This window comes from Ursus americanus, chromosome 9 (assembly GCF_024610735.1).
Source record: "Ursus americanus isolate L20-20 chromosome 9, mUrsAme1.1.p, whole genome shotgun sequence".
In the NCBI taxonomy this organism is placed as follows: Eukaryota; Metazoa; Chordata; class Mammalia; order Carnivora; family Ursidae; genus Ursus; species Ursus americanus.
The window spans coordinates 18,987,356-19,007,607 of NC_142135.1; the positions used below are offsets into that span (position 1 = coordinate 18,987,356).

The following is a 20,252-nucleotide window of genomic DNA, read 5'->3' on the forward strand; positions in this document are numbered from 1 at the left end:
GCCCTAAACACCACTCCATGAATTGTACTCTACCGATGCTTCAGGATTTATTTTACAAGCCTCTGCTGAATAGCTAAATTGTTTCCTTTTTTTTTTTTTTTTAGATTTTATTCGACAGAGATAGAGACAGCCAGCGAGAGAGGGAACACAAGCAGGGGGAGTGGGAGAGGAAGAAGCAGGCTCCCAGCGGGGGAGCCTGATGTGGGGCTCGATCCCATAACGCCGGGATCACGCCCTGAGTCGAAGGCAGACGCCTAACCGCTGTGCCACCCAGGCGCCCCAAATTGTTTCCATTTTTAAAAGACTATCTCTCAAAGGAAGTAAATGATCTTCCATCCTGAGGGTTCAGGTAAGAGATGAGATTTGTGGGAATCCCATAACCCGACTCTGCTTTCTGTCGGCATCACAGCACACAGTTCTTCTCTCCGATTTCTCCCTGATAACAGAAACTCATATTGATATGAATTCTCAGCTGAATTATTCTTTTGTTTTGTGGCTTAGCTACTCTTTGACCCGTAAGAAACTGTATTAATTCCATAAAAATTTCTACTGAAAAAAATAATGGAGATTTCAAGTGTTTCTGTAATGAAATTGCACTAATAAGCAAAACATGTGTCTTCAGAGCATTTCATTTTTTGGTTTCAACTCTGAAGCAATGTAATAGATTCATGGAACAACATTTTTACAGCCTTTACCAGAAGGATAGCAAATAGCCTTTACAGATGGCATTTACCCACACCGTCAGACTGTTACCTGTTGTTACAATAAACTCAACAGGTCCCAACCAAGTATCTTCTCTAGAACCTCTATTCAATTAACAGTCACCCAAATTCAAAATTCTGGTTTCACACCATTAGTGTGCAAGTAAATTGGCTTTCTGGAAAAATAAGATGCTCTGACTGGCAGTGTTTGCTGCTATTGGAGGCGTAAATCCATCTACTATGGTTGATTTCAAGCTACTAATGAGCTGTCACTGAAGACAGAGTTGAGAAAGGAAGAGAACACAAAACCTACTCTCCTGAGCAGGTGCAAGCAGCTTGAACCCACCACTGGTTCTGTCTTTTCTCCTCCCTTCCCTTGCATCTTGTATATCTATTACACACACACACACACACACACACACACACACACACACACACACATTCTTGCACTGCAGTCTCTCACAGCCATTCCTTCTGTTCCATGACCCAAGTGCTACCCTCACTGTCTCACACCAGGGCATTTGCAACTTTGTTCTAACTGACTTCCCTAACTAAAGGCCTCCCTTCCAGTTCATTCCTCACATAACCACAAGTCCTTCCTCAGATACCAACAGCATACAACTTAGAAAGCTCAGTGACTACTGAGTGAAGTGACAGTGGCTCTTCCTCTATTCAGAACCACTCAGAGATTCTTAAGACATCCATGTGACAAAGTTGGTTCTTCAGTTCAAAGTCTTTTGTTATTTCACTTCAGCCTCCCTATCTTCTACTTCTCAAAATTACACTTTTACTTTGCCATAGACCTGATCTACTCAGTGTATGAAATATTTGAAATGTGAGAAAAATATTAAAGTATTTATAAACATAAATCTTATAAATTAAGTATCAACAGTAGGAATATCCTAGTGCAGTACTTAGTTCAAATATCAGTTATATGACACTGTATTTTTTTATTGTCCAATGTACTTAGCGGCAGGTCAACTCGTAGATGTCTCTTCTCTCTGTGTGGATGGTAAGATCTCTGAAACTGGAAACCATAACTTATATTACTTCATATTTCTAAAACCACCTAGCCTGTTTCCCACATAAAAGATTTACTCAAACGTTCAACTAAGTCCAATATTAAATTGAAATAGTCATTATAAATCTAGGGCTGTTGTCTACTTCCTCTGACCTTGAGCTTCCTTTTGTTCTGATAATAAAGTGAGAAGAAAAATATTAACTGACTTCAACTAGAAGAATAAATCCACCCTTTAGTGTACCAAAAGATAATTTTTCAAGATTACAAATGAGATCAATAATCAACAAAGCCCAAGAGAATGTTGTTGAAAAATAAACACACACTCATACACATAATAGTGGAAACTTAATACTGGGTATATAGATGTTCACTCTAAATTCTTCAAATTTTGTTCAATATTTTTCATACTGATATTTTGGGGAAAAATAGACGACATAGAATCTGTAAGCCATTTAAAGTCTCTCAGCTTCTTTGTAAGATCAGGCCATTAAGTTAAATGGTCTCCGGGGTTCCTTACAAGGATAACGTATTAGGATCTCATAATGTCATCATTATTTGGAACGAGGTAGCCCCTGGAACAGAATTTATGAAAAATACAAAGCTGGACTGGCCAGGGGAGAATTTCCAACTCTACAAAGAAAGCATACCCTCTCTATAACTACTCTCAGCATGTAAGTTCCATAGGCAGTCTATGTCTAGCTCACAAACTCCTGTCTCCCCAGTTCCTAGGACTGTGCTTAGGCCAGAGTTGGTGCTCAAAGATACGTTAACTGAATGAATGAATGGCTGAATTTTACTGCAAGTCTGGATGGCAGCTTCATTTTAACTGCCTTGACTGAAAAAAATAAAGATATTTAAGACATTCTCAGGTCTTCTAGAGGATTAGAAAAAGAGTTGATGCTGTTAAAAGTGTCTAAGAGTTGATGCTGTTAAAAACTATCCAATTACCTCTACAAAAAGAGTTTGCAAAAGTAAGATTTACAAGGCATCCTTCCCTCCTAATTCTTTTGAGATATAGATGCACTGGTGTCTCCTCCTCGTGTCTTAAACTCCAGAAGTGGCCAAATCCCTAAAGATTCAGTAATGTCCCCTTGTAGGTCTAACTGCAGAAAAGAGCTACTTACGTTACCATGAAATAAATCTTTAGTGGAACCAGCTTTTCAAGCATTAGATGCAAAACAAAATCCAAAAATCAGCAAACAAAAATAAGAAAATATTCCACATTTTAAATATATTCAGAAACTATCTGTGAATAGTAGCAGTTTAACTCTGAAGCTGCTTTTACCATGTTCCAAGCATTGTTCTCAGTGTATTAACCCATTTAACACTATCACAGCCCTATCAGATTAACTCATTTATTTAATCCTTATAAGACTCCTATAAAATAATCTAATTCATTCTTTGTAACAACCCTACAAAATGTTATTTCCACCTTACACATAAGAAAAGTGATTCACGAAGAGGTTAAATAACTCGCTCCCCATCACACAGTGAGAAAATAGAAATTTGGGACCAGAACCCAATTAGCTGGGCTCCAGAGCCCATGCTCTCCCCAACAAAGTGTGCTTTTAGCAAAGTGAACGAGAACACTCTTCAACAACTCTGCCAGCCAATATCTTCAAATCCATTTCCTAGCTAAACAATAATAAAAAAGCACTCATGAGTCCCTCCACTCTAACCCTAGCAACTCAGAACTCGGTGTTAACCTGAGTCATTTCTTAAAAACCATTTGATCTCGAATATTTTTTTTTTCCTGAACAAATACACTATTTGATGTCACCACTGCTAGCTATCATTTATTAAATTGGCTTCCTTGAAATGTTTCAAACTTAGAAAAAGAAATTAGAGGGTAAGCCCAAGAGATAAGGAAAAATGCACAGCATCAGCCCCTTCTGGGATATAAGAATGGATGGGTTTAATCCGGCCTGAAATTCCTCAAACTCAGCCCCACGATGCTGGTTATTAAGCAGCCATAGGACACAGCTAGGTGGTCTCAGTGAAAGATACACTTAGTAGAATATCTGTACAGCAAGAAGTTATTTTTTTTATTCCAACGTCTCTGACATCTTTCCTTTGATTTTTGCAAAGTAAAACAAAAACAAAATAAAAATTCCTGAGCAAGGGAAGGGCCATAACTCCACCAGAGTGTGCTTTGAGGGAAAACAGATTCCCTGTAGATGTGGGCAAGAAAAATGGCACATTTTCCTATAATTTTAGGAACCCTTGAAATGTAAAGAAAAGAAACTACAGTAGCTACATTCATAGATTCACAGAATTTTAATGCTGAGGAAGAGGAACAATCTCATCATGGTCCAAGTCCCACTTATTAAAGATGCCTGTTAACACAAATCAAAACATCCTAGCTCAGCTGTAAAGGTCTCCCATGTTAGACCGTGGAGAGATGATCTTCTAAGAGTAATCTTCTAGTGCTCCCCTGCACATCAGCCTAACTAGAATGCAAGCATACCTTTACTCTTTCTTTATTTTAACAAAGACCTATTAAAAGCCCTCTATGAAACGGAGCTGGGGTCTAGGAACAAAAACATGTGAGTACATGAGTATGATGTCATTTCTGGCCTTGAGGAATGGCTCATATCAATGGAGAGCTGGACGTGGTCTCAGCCTGAGGAGGTGAGGGGAGCCTCAAGCAGGAATTGAACAGTTTTAAAGAGAGACTAACTAGAAGCTCACCGGGTGGAGAAAGGAAGAGAAAAGAGCTCAGACCAATGGAAGGATGTCCTGAAGGCTAAACAAGTGTGGAACAGTATGGCATGTGCTGGGGGAGTGCTACATAATTTTAGGTGACTCAACTCCAAACGAAGGGACGGTGGGAGGCCAGTTGGAAGGGAAAGGAAGGGACCATCATGAAAGGTCATGTACACCTGGCTGAATATTTGGGACCCATCCTCTGGTTACAGGGATCCAGTGAGGACATTCAAGCCAGGGAATGACACATCAAAGATGTAGTAGGAGGATCACTCAACAGCTGGGGAATGGACAAGACCAGGGTGAGAGCAGAGGCAAGGAGGCCAGTTAGGACTTCCTGTGATAAACTCTGTGAGAAACGAAGAGGGGTCAGAATAAAATTGTGGCAGTGTCATGAAGTAGGAGAAAGAGTTGAAAAATACTAAAATGTATAAAAGATGGGGTGACTTGTGTTTGCTTTATGTCTTACCACGAGCCCTATCAATGCCACCTTCCTGTCTTTGTGGGTGGAAATCACATCCCCCTTTCACAATCTGAGTGAAATGCTGCCTCGTTCAGGTGCTATTTTCCCCATCCCATCAGCTCAGGGGTATCTCCCTCTCTGTCTCTCTGTCTGTCTGTCCCTCTCTGTCTCTCAGTGGGGCTTTCATGGCAACTTCATTGTCTTTCCCTTAAGGCATTTCTCACTTTCCTGACTTTTATTATACCTACTTACAGAAAAAACATTATTCTCTCTAGATTTTCCATGGATATGGAAAAATACCTTGGTCATCTTTTGTACCCCTAGGAACCCCATTCCTCCATGTTGCTGGTCCATATCATGGCTACCCAGTACATGTTTTTAAATGAATGAATTGGGAAACTGATGTCCTGAGAGCCTAGATAAATTGCTTAAGTGATGCAAGTGGCACAGCTAGGTAAGGTGACGGCAGGGCCACATCTAGAACCCAGGCATCCCGACTTCTAATGCAGTGCTCTTTAAATGCTGGAGTGGACCCATCTGCTTGTGTTGATTTCAAGCTAAACGCATGGCCGCTTCGTCACCATCTGCTCCACTGCAGAGATGCACTGCATTTCAGCCTAGTCTCAAACCTCAGGTAGGAATGACGACTGCAGCAGCGGTAATGCACCTTCCACCCTGGGAAGTCGGTGGCTGACGGCAGAGTGCATGAAAGCACACGTTCCTGGCACTGCCCCAGGAAACACGTTGCTATTTTCAGTGGGGCAGTCTGTCTTTCTTGGTCTCTTTCCCTCCTGCCTTCCTAGACAGACATCCATGGGAAATCAATCAAGGCCTTAACACCAGGACACCGAGCCTGCTTTACCGGTCACGCCAGACTGGCGGCCAGCAGGCATCTGGCTGCTCACGTCCCAGAGCGCTAGGAAACATCTGGGCTGGACAGTTTGGAGAACAACTGGCTTTTGAGAGGATACCCAAAGCCTACAACTGGGGAAACCCCACCCAGGGGCTATACACTAAATGGCTTCTGTCTCTGATAAAAATGTCAGTGGCACAGGGCCCCCTCATGCCACCAGCAAGGGCCCTTTTCTGTTGATTTACAATCATTGAAGATAATATTATTAGTAAGCACTTTATTTCTGGGAAAAAGTTTATTGGCATTTCGGTGTGCCCCATATTTAGAGTCTATTTGAGAGCTACAGGAGGCCAGGTGGATGAGCAGGGTGGGGTTCTACTTACCTAATGTGTTCTCCACCCCTCGTGCACCCCGTTTTCTTCCCCATAGGACCTCCCAGCCAGCTCTTTTTTCCCATTCCCTTCCTCATGGCTCAGGATCAGCCCAGCTCGGGGTAAGGGAAACTGGTTCCAGGAGGTGTCCGCAAGAGTGCCAAGGAATGAAAAGGGCGCTGGGGCACATCATTGTCTAGTCAAGTTAAAGCTTTCGTTTTTTCTTATTCCACCTCAGGAGGCCTCAAAGCTTCTGATGTCCTAAAATCTCTCATGGCTTTCTTTTTTTTTTTTTTTTTTTTAAAGATTTTATTTATTTATTTGACAGAGATAGAGACAGCCAGTGAGAGAGGGAACACAAGCAGGGGGAGTGGGAGAGGAAGAAGCAGGCTTATAGCGGAGGAGCCTGATGTGGGGCTCGATCCCATAACACCGGGATCACGCCCTGAGCCGAAGGCAGACGCTTAACCGCTGTGCCACCCAGGCGCCCCTCTCATGGCTTTCTGAGAAACAGGTTTTATATTCATGGTCTCTGACACTGCTTGAATGAGAAGCCCTTGCTCTCTGAGCCCTGTTGAAATATTCTGGAACTCTTGCTCCCAAAAGCACATTTTGGGAAATTGACTGAAGCCCGGTAGCAGAGATAATGTTTTCAAATCTCTTTTCTGGTGAGAAATAGCCTAGAGCCAGATGAATAGGAAAATTTGCAGTGAAAGAATGGTAAAGACGGGGTTAGCGTGTGTGTGTGTGTGTGTGTGTGTGTGTGTGTATGTGCGTGTACATGCATGAGTGCTTACATATGATCACATGTGTGAGTGTAGAGCATGTCTCCATGTGCATGACCATTCTCAGTAATATCGTTGTGTATTAAAAAAAAAAGATGTGTGAAGATTAAGCAATAAAATCTTTTTTTGTGACCCATTATCAGCTGGATTTAAAAAGAGGAGATATAAAAGTGTTTTCAACAAGGACATCGTACTTGGAGTGAGTATACCACTTTGCAAAGTGACTACTGAGGACAGCATTCATTTGGGTGTGCAAATAGGGACGTGCTGGATAAAATCTGGAGGCATTGCCTATGTTCATATCTTAGGAAAGGACTCTGAGGATGAAATTTTATTGAAATGAGTTTTGAGAAGAAAAAGTAATATGGCTCTCTGGGTGGCAAGAGGGAGAGAGATGTCTTTCCAAACGAGAGCCAATATTTCTGTTATGTTTTGTTCACTGTGATAGGCAGAAAACGCATTCCCTAGAGAGTGTCCATGCCCTCATCCCCAGAACCTGTGAATATAGCACCTTAAGTGGCAAAAGGGACTTTGCAAATGTGACTTAGTCAAGCATCTTGAGGTTATCTAGGGACACTATCGAGGATTACCCAGTGACCCAGATACAATCATATAGGTCCTTGAGCAAAGAACCTTTCTGGACTGTGTTCAGAGGGAAATGTGATTATGGAAGAATGGTCATAGAGATGAAACACTGTTGGCTTTGAAGATGGAAGTGGGCCATGAGCCAAGGAACATGGGAAGTCTTTGGATGCTAGAGAAGACAGGGAAATAGATTCTCTCCTCCTAGAAGCTCCAGAAAGGCAATTGCCAACACCTTGATTTTAACCCAGTGAGATCACGTCAGACTTCTGATCTGCGGAACTTAAGTTAATACATTTGTGTAGTTTTAAGCCACTGAGATTGCAGCAACGTGTTATGGCAGCCATAGAAATTTCACTCATTAACCTCTCCTACCCTCACCCTTCACATTTCACTCTTCCACAAATTCTTCACTTGTTCGCAGTCATACAGACATTCTCCAGTTACCCTAGTGTATGGATACAGGCTCAGTATATCACAGATAATGTCAGAATGCTGACTGATACCTACACCTTGAAGAAACAACTTGAAAGTCACAGAAGACAAGAGATGTGGCTTTGGAGGCCATTTAATGCAACCACCTCAACTTATAGATGAGGAGACTGACCCAGATATGCTCATTTCTTTCTTCCCCATCCTATCTCTACCCCTCTCATTGATCACACTTAAACACCCAAAGAGATGAAAAGCACAAAAATGGGAGGTAATTGGTTCCATCCACTGGCTTTCACTTACATTTATTTGCTTATGTGCGAGTGTGTGTTTGATGGGAAATCCCATTATTCTCATAGAACTTAGAAAGAAAAATCTATTACCATTCTTACTCATACTTGAATTTCTCAACTTTATATTTTTTTACCCAGGAGACAGACCTAATTAACACATAGCTATCATGCCCAATCCCTGTAAAGATGACATTGAATATACTTAGACAAATACAGAATAGAAAACAATGGAAATATACATAAACAGAAGCTTAGCTGATTATTCCCTGTTGGGGCCATCTGTCTCTAGCCATGCCATATGCACAGTCTGATCTCAATCTTTCCCCCAGGAGCTTCTCTGGTTTCCATTATGGATGCCACCGAGTCCAGTACTGAATAAACATTTTTGTCCAACAGAGATGCTGGTAAATTTAAACACATAAACAAGCCAAGGATGCCTGGCTACTGCTGCATACTCACAGGTGGCCCCAGGGCACCTTGAGGTCCCATGCTTCCTGTGATCCCTGGGACTCCAGGGGCTCCAGGAATGCCCTAAATAGAGAGATAGGAAAATGGAGCAAAGGTGAGTACTCACACATTCTCATCGAAGACAACCAGCTCTCAAGAAGGAATAACAAACACACACAGTGATAGCTTCCCTCCCTCTCAACACCAAGACTTCAGGATCCATTGCTCATTCCTGTTGCCAACTACCAACAAAATAGGGGAAACATTTTTTAGAAGTCACGCTATCAGGCAGGTGTAGTTCTTTCAAACCCAAACCTTACTTATGTTCAATAAAAACTAGATCAGTGCAGGGGATGCTATGGACGAAGTGGCTCTGGTAGAATGAGGGAAAGCTCTGCACCAAAGAGTGAGCCATTACCCTACTGTCAAGACGGCTGCCCAGGTGAAATGCTGAGGAAAAGAAAATTTCTCAAAGAAATGAAATGCTTTAAAGCAGAGCACATCCTGGTAGTTTGTGGAAATACTTACAATTGGCCCTGGTGGTCCTGGAGGGCCAGAGGACCCGTCCTTTCCAGGAAAGCCCTGGAGAAAAGAAACACAATGTGTCAACTATGCAGTTGCTTTGTATGGTTTTCCAAATAGAGGCGCCTAATATTTGGGGGGCAAGTCCTGTTGCTTGCTCTGGATTTCTAACGATTCACTGCTTTTAAATCCTTCATGAGAATTGTTCCTGGCAAGACTTTTGTGTCTGTTGGCTCTATGAAATTATCCAGCACAAGAATTTTAGGTCTAAGACATGCCACTTATAAACTAAACAGGAACTTGTTTCCAGAAAGTGTTGTGTTGTTTTTTTTTTTATTTCATTAAACCAAGCATAACAAATGAAAAAGGAGATGAAGTCTTGGTAATTAATCAGACAAAAAGACAAAAAGATGAGTTAGTGTCTTTCATGACCTAGAGTCAGTGAGAGTTTGGGGCAAGGAGTACTTATCAAAGAAACCTACCTTACAAATTACTACAAGATCTGAAAGTGCCACTCTTCAGAAGCGGCCTGTAGAAGACTATGGGGGATTTCCTGTTGCAATGATACAGTTTTGACTGCTGGGCAAGCTTGTTCAATGTATGTCATCGCCGGCTTACAAATGAGTAGATGTTGGTTTCCCGTTAGGCACAAATTATGTTCTTTCTAAAAATATCTTCCTAAATTATTATTATTATTTTTAAAGATTGTATTTATTTATTCGACAGAGATAGAGACAGCCAGAGAGAGAGGGAACACAAGCAGGGGGAGTGGGAGAGGAAGAAGCAGGCTCACAACGGAGGAGCCTGATGTGGGGCTCGATCCCATAACGCCGGGATCACGCCCAGAGCCGAAGGCAGACGCTTAACTGCTGCACCACCCAGGCGCCCCAATCTTCCTAAATTATTGAATGTGGGTATGTGTGTGTTAGTTTTATGTGAAAAATATGAGGGCCACAATGAGTTACTCTTATATGGTTATAGTTCTTAATTGTGGATGCTGGTCTTTCCAATGCAGTTAAAAACATGAAAGAGGTTCTTCAATTAGAATTTATAATAGGTTAATAAAATGTTGATCAAAACATCATCTTCTACTACATGGAGAAGTGAACTTTTTGTCTTGATATATGTCTCTTTTTGGAATAATCAATCCATTTCCATCTCAAACCAACTCAAACCAAGTCAAACCAACCCCTCTTTGCTCACTTGCTGCCTCTCCCAATTCCCTTTCTGAAATTCGTGCTGCTTTTCCAGTGAGCTGGTTTTCCCCACTTGTTCATGAAAATCATCTTCTTATGGCTCCCCATCCATATTCACATTATCTCTCTCTACCTCAAGGTGTCAAATAAAAGAGTAAAGATGAGGCTGGAAGAAAGGAAATGGTGTGTGAATGGGGAGAAAGGAACATAAGGGGTGCATGAAGAGACACTGGGATAAGTGTGTAGGAATAGTAGTGGGCAGCAAGGCCCTCTCACACTTGCTCAAACTCCAATACTGGTAAGTCTGAAACCCAGATAAGGCTGACAGTTCTAGAGCTCACCAATATTCATGATTTTCCTTTTCTCCCGGGCACAGTGTGAGGCAAAGTTCCCAGCCTCCTGTTCCAGCAATCATGTTGGAGCCACAGGGCTGAACTCTGGCTAATGGAAAGGGGCCAGTTCTGGCTTATGAAAATTTCCTGTGGGTAATCCTCCACTTTCTTTTCCCCTTTTGTAGCAACTCCAGAGCCCATGTGTTGAAGATTAAATTCTCCCAAGATGGAGAGACCCCGAGTTCCTCAATGACCGTATAAAGCAGAGATCCGACCTCCCCATTCCTCTCTGTATCCTGTTGACAGCATTGGGTTGTGAACCAACAATGGACTTTATTTTATTTCACTGCATTAAACCATTGAGATTTTAGGATTGCTTGTTACAGCAGTTATCCTTTGCTATTATACAAGCTAGTTTTTTGGGTTTTGATTTGTTTTATTTTGTTTTTTTACTACCACTTCTGTTTTTTCATTTCAGATATTCAGTCAAAAACATTAAGTCAGGGGACACCTGACTGTCTCAGTCAGGAGAGTATGTGACTCATTGAGTTCAAGCCCCACTTTGGGCTTAGAGCTTACTTAAAAAAAAAAAAGTCAGAAGGCTGCAGTAATAGACCCTGATACGATTAAGTTACACACACACACACACACACACACACACACACACACACACACATTTTTTTGGATTTGTTAACTAAACAACAAAAATTAATGCTGACATAGTCTGAAAGAAATTATTTTGCATGTTGTTTAGATGTAGCACGTTCAGGAAGAGGGCATCAAAAATCAATACGTGAGAGATGAACAGGACCTGGGAACTCCTCCAGTTCAATTCCTTCATGTTATAAGTGAGGAAACTTGGGGCCAAAAGAGGTTAGGAGACCTTACCATTAAAAAAAAAAAAGGGAATTAAAAAATTTTCTTAAAAAGGAATTTAAAAATCTATTATTTCCTCAAAGTTCACATAAGAAAAAATGGATTCTGGGCACATAGTTAATAGTTTAATAAGATGTTTAAAAAAAGACATTTTTTGGCTTCCTGCCCTCAAACTCTTCCAGCAGTGGACGGGAAGCACACACGCACCCACGTGTGACCCCCACACGACACATGGCCAACACGACATCCGGAAATCAACACTGAGGCACGAAGACTGCCCCAAAACACAGGAGCGATTTGGTTCACAGGGGGAGGCAAGCCATGGCATATTTTCTTAAAAGAATCCTGCATTATTCCAGGGAAGACCTGCAGGAAAGAACACATGTACGCTTCCTCCCAATCACGTGGAGGGAGCTGAAAAAGCTGTGAGCTGTCAGGGCTCCCTTCCATGGGACGCTAAAGGATGTTCTTGTGAACTGCCCAGCCTTCCCCTGATTTCTAGACCCCATGTGTGAGTCATCTGGAAGGGAAGACAGAGAAGTGTTCTTATATAATAGGAGCTAAATTTGGCACAGGGGCTAGCACTTTAGGGTGATCAAAAGAGGATACCAGACAAGGTGTTTGTTCACTTCGTGTTCCTCTACCTACCAGAAGCTGAGAGGGCAGAAATTACGTTTTGTTCCTTGTTCCATTCCTAATATTTTCCTAGCACATTGCTGGCACAAAATAGGTACTAACAAAATGTTTAATTTGAACAAAATTGAGGCTCCTGGAAGAAGTGTTCTGATTATCATGTCGACTAAATAAGTATTGGTCTCGGGCATCATTAGTCTGGAAATATATAAGTTAGGGAGGCAATGCCACGTCATCTGTCCTTGCTCCTGAGCTCTCCACGAGTACAGAGCAAAGGCGTCAGGAGTCATGTACCCTCAGAAGCTGAAATTTCATTTCAGTGAGTATTTTAGGGGTAGTTTCCTAGAAGCAGACGGGATGTTATGTCTTTGATTTACAGAGAGTCTGTTTTTGGGAGAAACCAGCCAGGTAGTGAAGGAGGCAGGAGAGGGCAGGGGAAGAGGCGTGGGAATTGGCTTTATCTGAAGTCTGGCCATCAGCTTATCCCATGGGGAGAGTGGGAGTGTGTTACATCCCAGAGTTGACCCATGGTAAGGTTTTATTCATTCATATCAGTTAGGCATGGAAGGGGGCTAACGTGGCATTTCCAAGGCAAGTCTCTGTGGAAGGGCCAATTCTGAATCATTAGCAGTCAGCATCCATAGCTTTTTCTGGATGCAATACACCTGCCAGGAAAGGAGGATCGGACTGGGGCGCCAACAGTGTCCACACCGGTGCATTTTACTCTAGCACCTTCTTTCATGGATTCTCATGAACAACTGTGCATTTTTAGACACAACAGTTCAAGAATAAAGGCATTAGGTTGCTGGAGGGGAGGGGGGCCGGGGGATGGGGTTAAGAAAGGCACGTGATGTGATGAGCTCTGGCTATTATAGGCAACTGATAAATTATTGAACAATACATCTGAAACTAATGATGCACTATGTGTTGGCTAATTGAATTTAAATTAAACAAAATAATAAAGGCATGCTTAAGGTTACTGTGAGTTACCCGTTTCCCTGATTGCAAATTAAAATGTACTCGTTCCATGTTGTTGTAACTAAAAGGATGTTATTCTTACTACCATTGTAGAAACATCATCAAACCCATTTTTTCCAAAGTTTCTTCCTAACCCCAGAAAATAAAAACTTCACATTTTCCATCATGTAAATAGTTTTACATTTTAACTTTTTAATCACACGAGTAAATTTACCTTTGAAAGATTTTTAGTTGTAAGCCACACATTTGTCACATTAGAAAAGTATTTGCAAAGCTACTCTGTGCTGTGCATTCTGGTAGGATCTGGATAGCTGATGATGAACGAGACAGTCTTTCCAAGGAGTTTACAGTTTTGAGCAAAGCCAACAATCGAAAGAAAATGACAGAGCGCTATGATGATGGATGAGAGAGTTCCATGGGAATATGTAGAAAGAACAGCTCATCCCAGCATGGGAAGGGAGAGAGGGCTTCACTGGAAAGATGTTTAAATCAAGGAACCTGGGAAGACTGGGCCATTGCAAGAGTCTCCCTGCTCATGAGCCACTGTGGCCCCATGTTACAGCCCATCCTTGCAAGTCAGGCAATGCTTAGCCAGGACTCAGGTCCCTCTTCTCACCTCTTCATCTCAGGGTGAGGATCGAGGGCAGCAGTTTTCTATATAAAAGCAATAAACATGGTGAAAAGAAAAACTCTGTAAGATGTCTGCATGTTACAAGGCAACGTAAATGGCAAATTCTAGCTTTGTGATTCAGCTTAATTTTAATCAAAGCTCACTGAATGAATGGTCTTCAACCCTTATCAGCTAAAAATGCGTTTGCATTTCCAAGAACATTTCTATATCTATAAATTTTCCATTTCATATTAGCTAGCCAATCTGAGAAGATGTGTGTTTGTGGATTAAGCACCCTCATAAAAAGCGGAAACCCCAAGTAAGCAATGAAGAATGAACGGCAGGGAATAGAAGATTAAGTGAAAAGCATAATGTAGAAATTCACTTAAGCCGACAAATATATTTTTCAAGTGCTTGAAGTCAGCCACCCGCAAACAGACATGTTTTATAATATGAACAGCTCCAGGCATTTTTGTTTCTGGGATTCCCACCTCAAAATATTAATATGCACCCACAACCCACATTACAAATAAGTTTTGCTCTAAAAACTTGAAAGAATTTTTATAATTTGTTTTTGAAAAGAGGTGGCTATGAGCAAGTTATTAAGTTATGGTTGGCTATGATTTATCAGCAAAGGGAAATCAACCCTAATATGTGCTTTCAAACCTCACTGATACTTGAATGAATACTAAATTTACCTATGGCTGAAATCGGCAAAATGTACTATTTTATAGACATTTAATTAACCATTCTTTAATGTCCATTTTGCAGTTTCCCTTGTCCCGCCCTGGAACATACATGTATGTATGTATTGAGGTGGCAGGCATCTACTGTAGGGTCTTAAAAAGTTTGTCGTTTCTAAGTTCTGTGTCTATGGCATTTAAAGGCTGAAACCGACGTGCCCACAAAAAGTGTTGCAATTAAAATTAAAATCAGAAGCTAGGATATTTATGCTTATGTAGCTATCACATAGCACTCAGAACTCGTGACTCAATCATGATACCAACACCCATGACTTTTTTGAAGCCTGGAATGGTGAGTCACAGATTATGAACCCTAAGATTCTAGAGCATACCAATTGTTAAGGTCCTCTGACTTACACTACACTCTCAGGTAGAGTGGGATCTGTAAACGACTGGCATCCGCTGAGTTTGTTTAGAGGAAGCAAACCAAGCAGTGAGGGTTAGAGAAACACTTGAAAAAACTCCTGCTGTGTGATTTCCAGCCTGTGGCATGGCTCTGGACTGCTGTGAGCACCAGCAGACCAACCAGCATGGCAGTCAGCCATAAGAAATAAGGCTGCTGCTTGCAGCAAAGGATTAAGACCAACCACCAGATTAAGAGGCCAAGCACCAAAAAGCCACAGACTCTGTAAATACTGGCCCAGCCGAGATACCCAAGATCAGTCCCTATGTATGGTACCATGTTGAGCCACCCTGGGGCATTTTCAGACACACACACAGTATCTATGTGTGCATATAAATGTATATAGAAGCATGTGTACATATTTACATATACATGCACAATATACTTCTTAATATGTATACTTCTTAATATGTATATATTAACATATATAATTTAAATGTATATATAGAGAGAAATACAAGCATATTTTTAGTAACCTGAAGCAATGACTTGGGTGAATTGAAACAGCAGCAAAATTCTGTGCAGGGAAGTCCTCAGACATACAATAGGCCTAACCCACTGTACTACCCAGTGATTCCAACACTTAGCTGATTATCAGAAGCATGAAGCTTTTTAAAACGATAAATTCCAAAGTCACACCCAAGACCTTGCGTATCTGAATCTCTGAGGTCGAAGCCCGGAAATCGGTGTGTTTAAAAACAAAGGAAACCTTGAAACAACAAGTTTTGACCCCTTAAGTTGAGGAACAGCTGGTTTGCAAATACAAAGCATCTGGCCTGACCCTGAAGGATGGCCCTGGAACCAGAGAGCATGGCAGGTATTGTCTGCACCCTATGCTCCAACAGCAGTATCTGCAAAGCAGTGATAACATATAACAAATTCCCCCAAAGAACTGTTCTCAGAGGGGCTCAGATGGGCCATCCTCCGCATAAATGTGCAAAGTCATAGAAACACATGCCTATGTGCGAACTACCAACTTCTACTTCACCAAGAAAGTAGCCCAAACTGGCTTCTCCCAGCCCCCAAATTCTAGGCGAGGTATCTTCCATCCTGTTTATTAAATATCTCAAATGGAAGACTTTCCTGCATGAACAAAATCCCCCAGTGACCTTTATGAAACAGAATTTTGTGGAAAGAAAGAGCTCAGTGTTGGAGCCAAAGAGAAGGGTTATACTCCTGGCTCCACCACTCCTTAGCTGCAGGGCATTGTCCAAGTCCTTCCATTTTTTTAAGCTCCAGATTCTTCATCTGTAAAATGGATTAACAGTGCCTGGCATTTGTGGTTATTCTGAGGATTACAGAACATAACATGGTAAAGCATGTGCACTTAGTCGATAATTAGTAATAGTGATGCCTGCTATTTTCATTCAAATAAGCCGCCATGTTCCAGTTGCATAAACTATCATCACTGTGGTTGATTTATATATAAAAACCATCTAGGCTCACCAAAATGAAAATCAAATCATCCTCTCCACTAGCTTTGTGATGGGTTTTTTACATTTCCTCTTCTGAAAGAGGAAGATACTCAAGGGGGATATTATCTTGAATCTTCGTATTTAACAAAATGTTCCTTAGATGAATCTCTCATCGCTGCTTAACATTTATAACAGGAGTTGAATCCAGATAATTGACTCAAGTTCCATTTCTCAAGGATATTTTAAGTCCAACTCACTTTGATGAAATGAGACAGTTCATCACAAGAATGGCCTTTGTATACATCGGACCCACATCAAAAGGAAGCATGTTCCAAGTGTCCTTTCAACGTGGAATCCAAGAAAGTTAAACAACAGCAACAAACCACTTGCTTTTTCTTCAGACTCTTTTTTTATGGTTCTATAAAATCTTCTAAGGCATCTTAATACGTCAAGCACAGGCATTATAAAATATTATACTGCCCTGACTTATTAGGTTTACATTGAAAATAGTGAATACTAAGATTAGCTAAAATTAAATTTTCATATAGAAATTCTTTATATGAATTAATTTCCACAGTAACTCTGGGGAGTCAAATATTTTTTTCTACTTCACAGATTAGTAAGGTGAGGCTTGGAAATAGTAAGTAACTGGTCCAATGTCATTATGGTAAGTGTTCAAACTCAGGCCTGGCTAACAGCCCAAATCTATCATATTTACCACTGGTCCATCCTGCTTCTCATAACCTCACAAGTTCAGCAGAATTCATATGCAGAAGATTTTTTTTTTTATTTCATCTTTTACAGCTGAGAAAGGGAGGCTGTGGTTATGGCATGAAAATGCAGGGAACAGTGACCTGGGGCAAAGGACGCATTCCAAATTCAGTTCACTTGAATTTAAAAACGAATACCCTCTGTACAATGGAGGAATTACTATCTTTCAGTTGCCATAAAAGTTCTATCTCCTTGTCGTTTTTATTTCCTATCTCTCTGCCTCTTTTATATAACCGTATCAAGAATTGGAAAATAAAAATAATTTTTACAGTTTCTATTTGGAGAGTTTGACAGAAAGCTCATGGTCTTGGACTTCAGTGAATCTCAGAACTGGAAAAGAGGTCGTGTTTCCTGTTTTCTTCCCTTTTCAGTTCTTTCTCTCACTTCTATTCATCATCCATGTCTTGCCTGTTCTTCCTAGTTTCGCTAAGGACCACCTGAGCCCCCACCCTTCATCAGAGGAACTCAAAGATCACAGGAGGGCCCTGGGGTCACAGACACCAAGGAAAGAAGAGGGAAGAACAAGAGGGAGGTGGCAAGACATGGGGGGCAAGGAGCCCCGAATGCTTTTGGCAGGAATGGCTGGGAATGAAGGTGACTGCCCTCAACTATTGAATCTGGACTGGTGCTGTTGCTTTCTACTTATATTTACCTTCTTAAATTTGTTTTTAATTTTTTGAATATTCAATTTCTTCTCAGCTTTATTAAGACATATTGGCATATGACCCTGTATAAGTTTAAGGTACCAACATGCTGATTTGATACATTTATATACTGCAAAATGATGGCTACCCTAACCTCGGCTACCACCTCCATCCCATCCCATGACCATCATTTCTTGTTTGTGGCATGAACATTTGAGACCTCCTCTCTTAGCCATTGTTGCCTTTTAAAAAGTGGTCCAGCACTGTGCTCTGTCACTTGCCAGCAAGAGGCCGAGACTTGTTCAGTGAAGAAGTCCAACTTTTGCTGGACGTGCTTATGGCCCCAGGCCCAGCTCTGAGTATGAGTTGCCTCTAAGAGTCAAAGATTCCCCATGGGAAAAGCCAGAAAAAGCCAGAAACATTAGAAAACATGTTCCCTGTTTAAAGAGGAGATGTTTAATCTTCTCCTTTTTATTTTTGCTAAGCTCTCTCTCCTTCCAGGCCAAATTAAGGGGTCACATTGACTTCGGCTCCAGGAAAGAGATGCTAACCTTTCCCTAAGCCGATAGTCAAGGTGAAGGGGCTACCTCTGGGCTGGGAGTTCTTACCTGTCAACAAGAGAAGACAAAGATGAAAAAGAAAGATGGACGAGCGGGAGGGAGTAATTGACCGCTCTTACAGCCCGCCTCACGCTCTCACCCCCGGAAAGATTCCAAGGACTGAGAAACACTGGCCGGACACCATCACACAGATTTATTCCAGCCGCTCCCTCCTCTGTCTAGAGTGGGCTTTCTTCACTCAGGATCAGGGGCAATGAAGGTACAGCAACAAGAAGTGATTTCAGGGGGTGGTGAGACGAAAAGATAAAATAGCTCTGCCTTCCCAATTCTCTGGACAGTCAAGCCTAAATGGGCAGTTTTCTGGAAGTGGCTTTTCAGGCATTTCAGCGGGAAGTCTCATCATCCAGAGTCCGTTATATACCATGGCAGTTACTGTCATTTCTTTTATTTTTTTCTTTGCCTTTTAAGATGGCCTAAGGCAGAGGAGGAATTATCATGAAGTTTTGTTCCTGGTACTCTCAGCGACACTTCTCTCCCACTGCAAATCATGGACACCTGCTGTCCCAGAAAGACCTGGCCCTCCATCAAGGTGCTCCGTGTCTTGGATCTGCTATGACCCCCATAAATATTGGCTCTGGACCTCCTACTTTATAATCCTGCTAAGCAACTATCTCATTATTTTAGACTTTTACTTTCCTTAAGCCCCCACATATTTGACTAAAAAGATCAGAACCACCTAAATGACTCCATTTTCATCCACTTTTCCTTCCTTCTCTGCTGTCTCTGAGGAAGACCCATTTGTTTTCCTGGCCCAGGTTAAGAGTCACATTCCTGACACCACCATACCCTTCCATGTCCTTCACATAGATGGTCTAGGAATTGACTCCTTTAGCTATTGAAAATCTCTCCTCTTCTGGCTCCTTCCCCTCTGGAGGCAGCAATGGACAACTGTCTCCAGGCTGAGCACAGCACACGGCACACAGAATGTGCTCAATTAAAGATAAGTGCTCAATGAATATCTTATTAAATAAGATCTATGCAGTCGCTCCCTCAAGCAAGGCCACCACGTTACACAGTTCTAGAGGGCACCATTATACTTTATTCTGTGTGGATGGCACTCCCTAAAGCTCTACCGTGGAGTACCATTGTCCTTCTCTAAAACAATTGTCACAGAATTTGCACAATACTTTTTAAACATGACCCTGCAAAGAATGAGCATCTTCTGAAAGCCAGTTTTTAAAAGTAAGTCCATTTCCATCCAAGAATTTTTCAAAATAGGAACTGAACACATTCTGAAAGTTTTTCTGCCTCCAAACTGAGGGAGAGAGCACAATAAAATCTACTTTATTACAGCTCTAAGACGGTTCATTTTCTAGAAGAAAACGTGTTTGAAGGAATAGCACAATAATTATAAAAAGTCTATGCTGGTATATTGGTTTTTAAAGGGAAAAAAAGGATTTTTTAAAAAGAAAGTATTCTAAAACCAAATGATCCAAACACCAGCTCAATATGTTTGATTTGGGAGTTCTTTGCCAAGACTTGTCTCCACGCATCGATAAATCAAGTCAATTCATTGAACCAAACCTTCAGAATTGCCATTTTCAGAGCTCCAGGAATCATGGAAGAATCTAGGTGTGTAACCAAACAGGATCTTGGTCTAAGCCCTTTGCCAAAACATATAAATACTTCTAGACACTCCTTCCACATATACAAGAAGCCTACATAAATCTAACTTTTAGAGAATGCCTCCTTTAGATATAGTTATGTGGACATGATTTACGGACTGAGTAGTTCCATTTAATGGGCAAAGACTAAACAGATTTTAAGCAAATGAAAGTTTGGTGAAAAAAAAAAAAGAACATGGAAGGAATTTAAGGCTCCACACCTACACTTCTATAGAAAAACAATCTCCTTA

General features: G+C 41.3%; 1 protein-coding gene across 5 annotated transcripts in view; it reads right to left on the minus strand.

The window, feature by feature from the left end:
* The window catches only part of COL14A1 (collagen type XIV alpha 1 chain), a 245,740-nt gene that overhangs the window by 25,606 nt on the left and 199,882 nt on the right, over window positions 1-20,252 (minus strand). For all 5 annotated transcript variants that reach the window (XM_045805730.2, XM_045805731.2, XM_045805732.2 and 2 more), the window contains 2 exons: window positions 9,183-9,236; window positions 8,667-8,738 (listed from right to left, as the gene is read on the minus strand). In XM_045805730.2, the coding sequence (XP_045661686.2) occupies window positions 8,667-8,738; window positions 9,183-9,236 (126 nt within the window). The remainder of the gene's footprint in view (window positions 1-8,666; window positions 8,739-9,182; window positions 9,237-20,252) is intronic.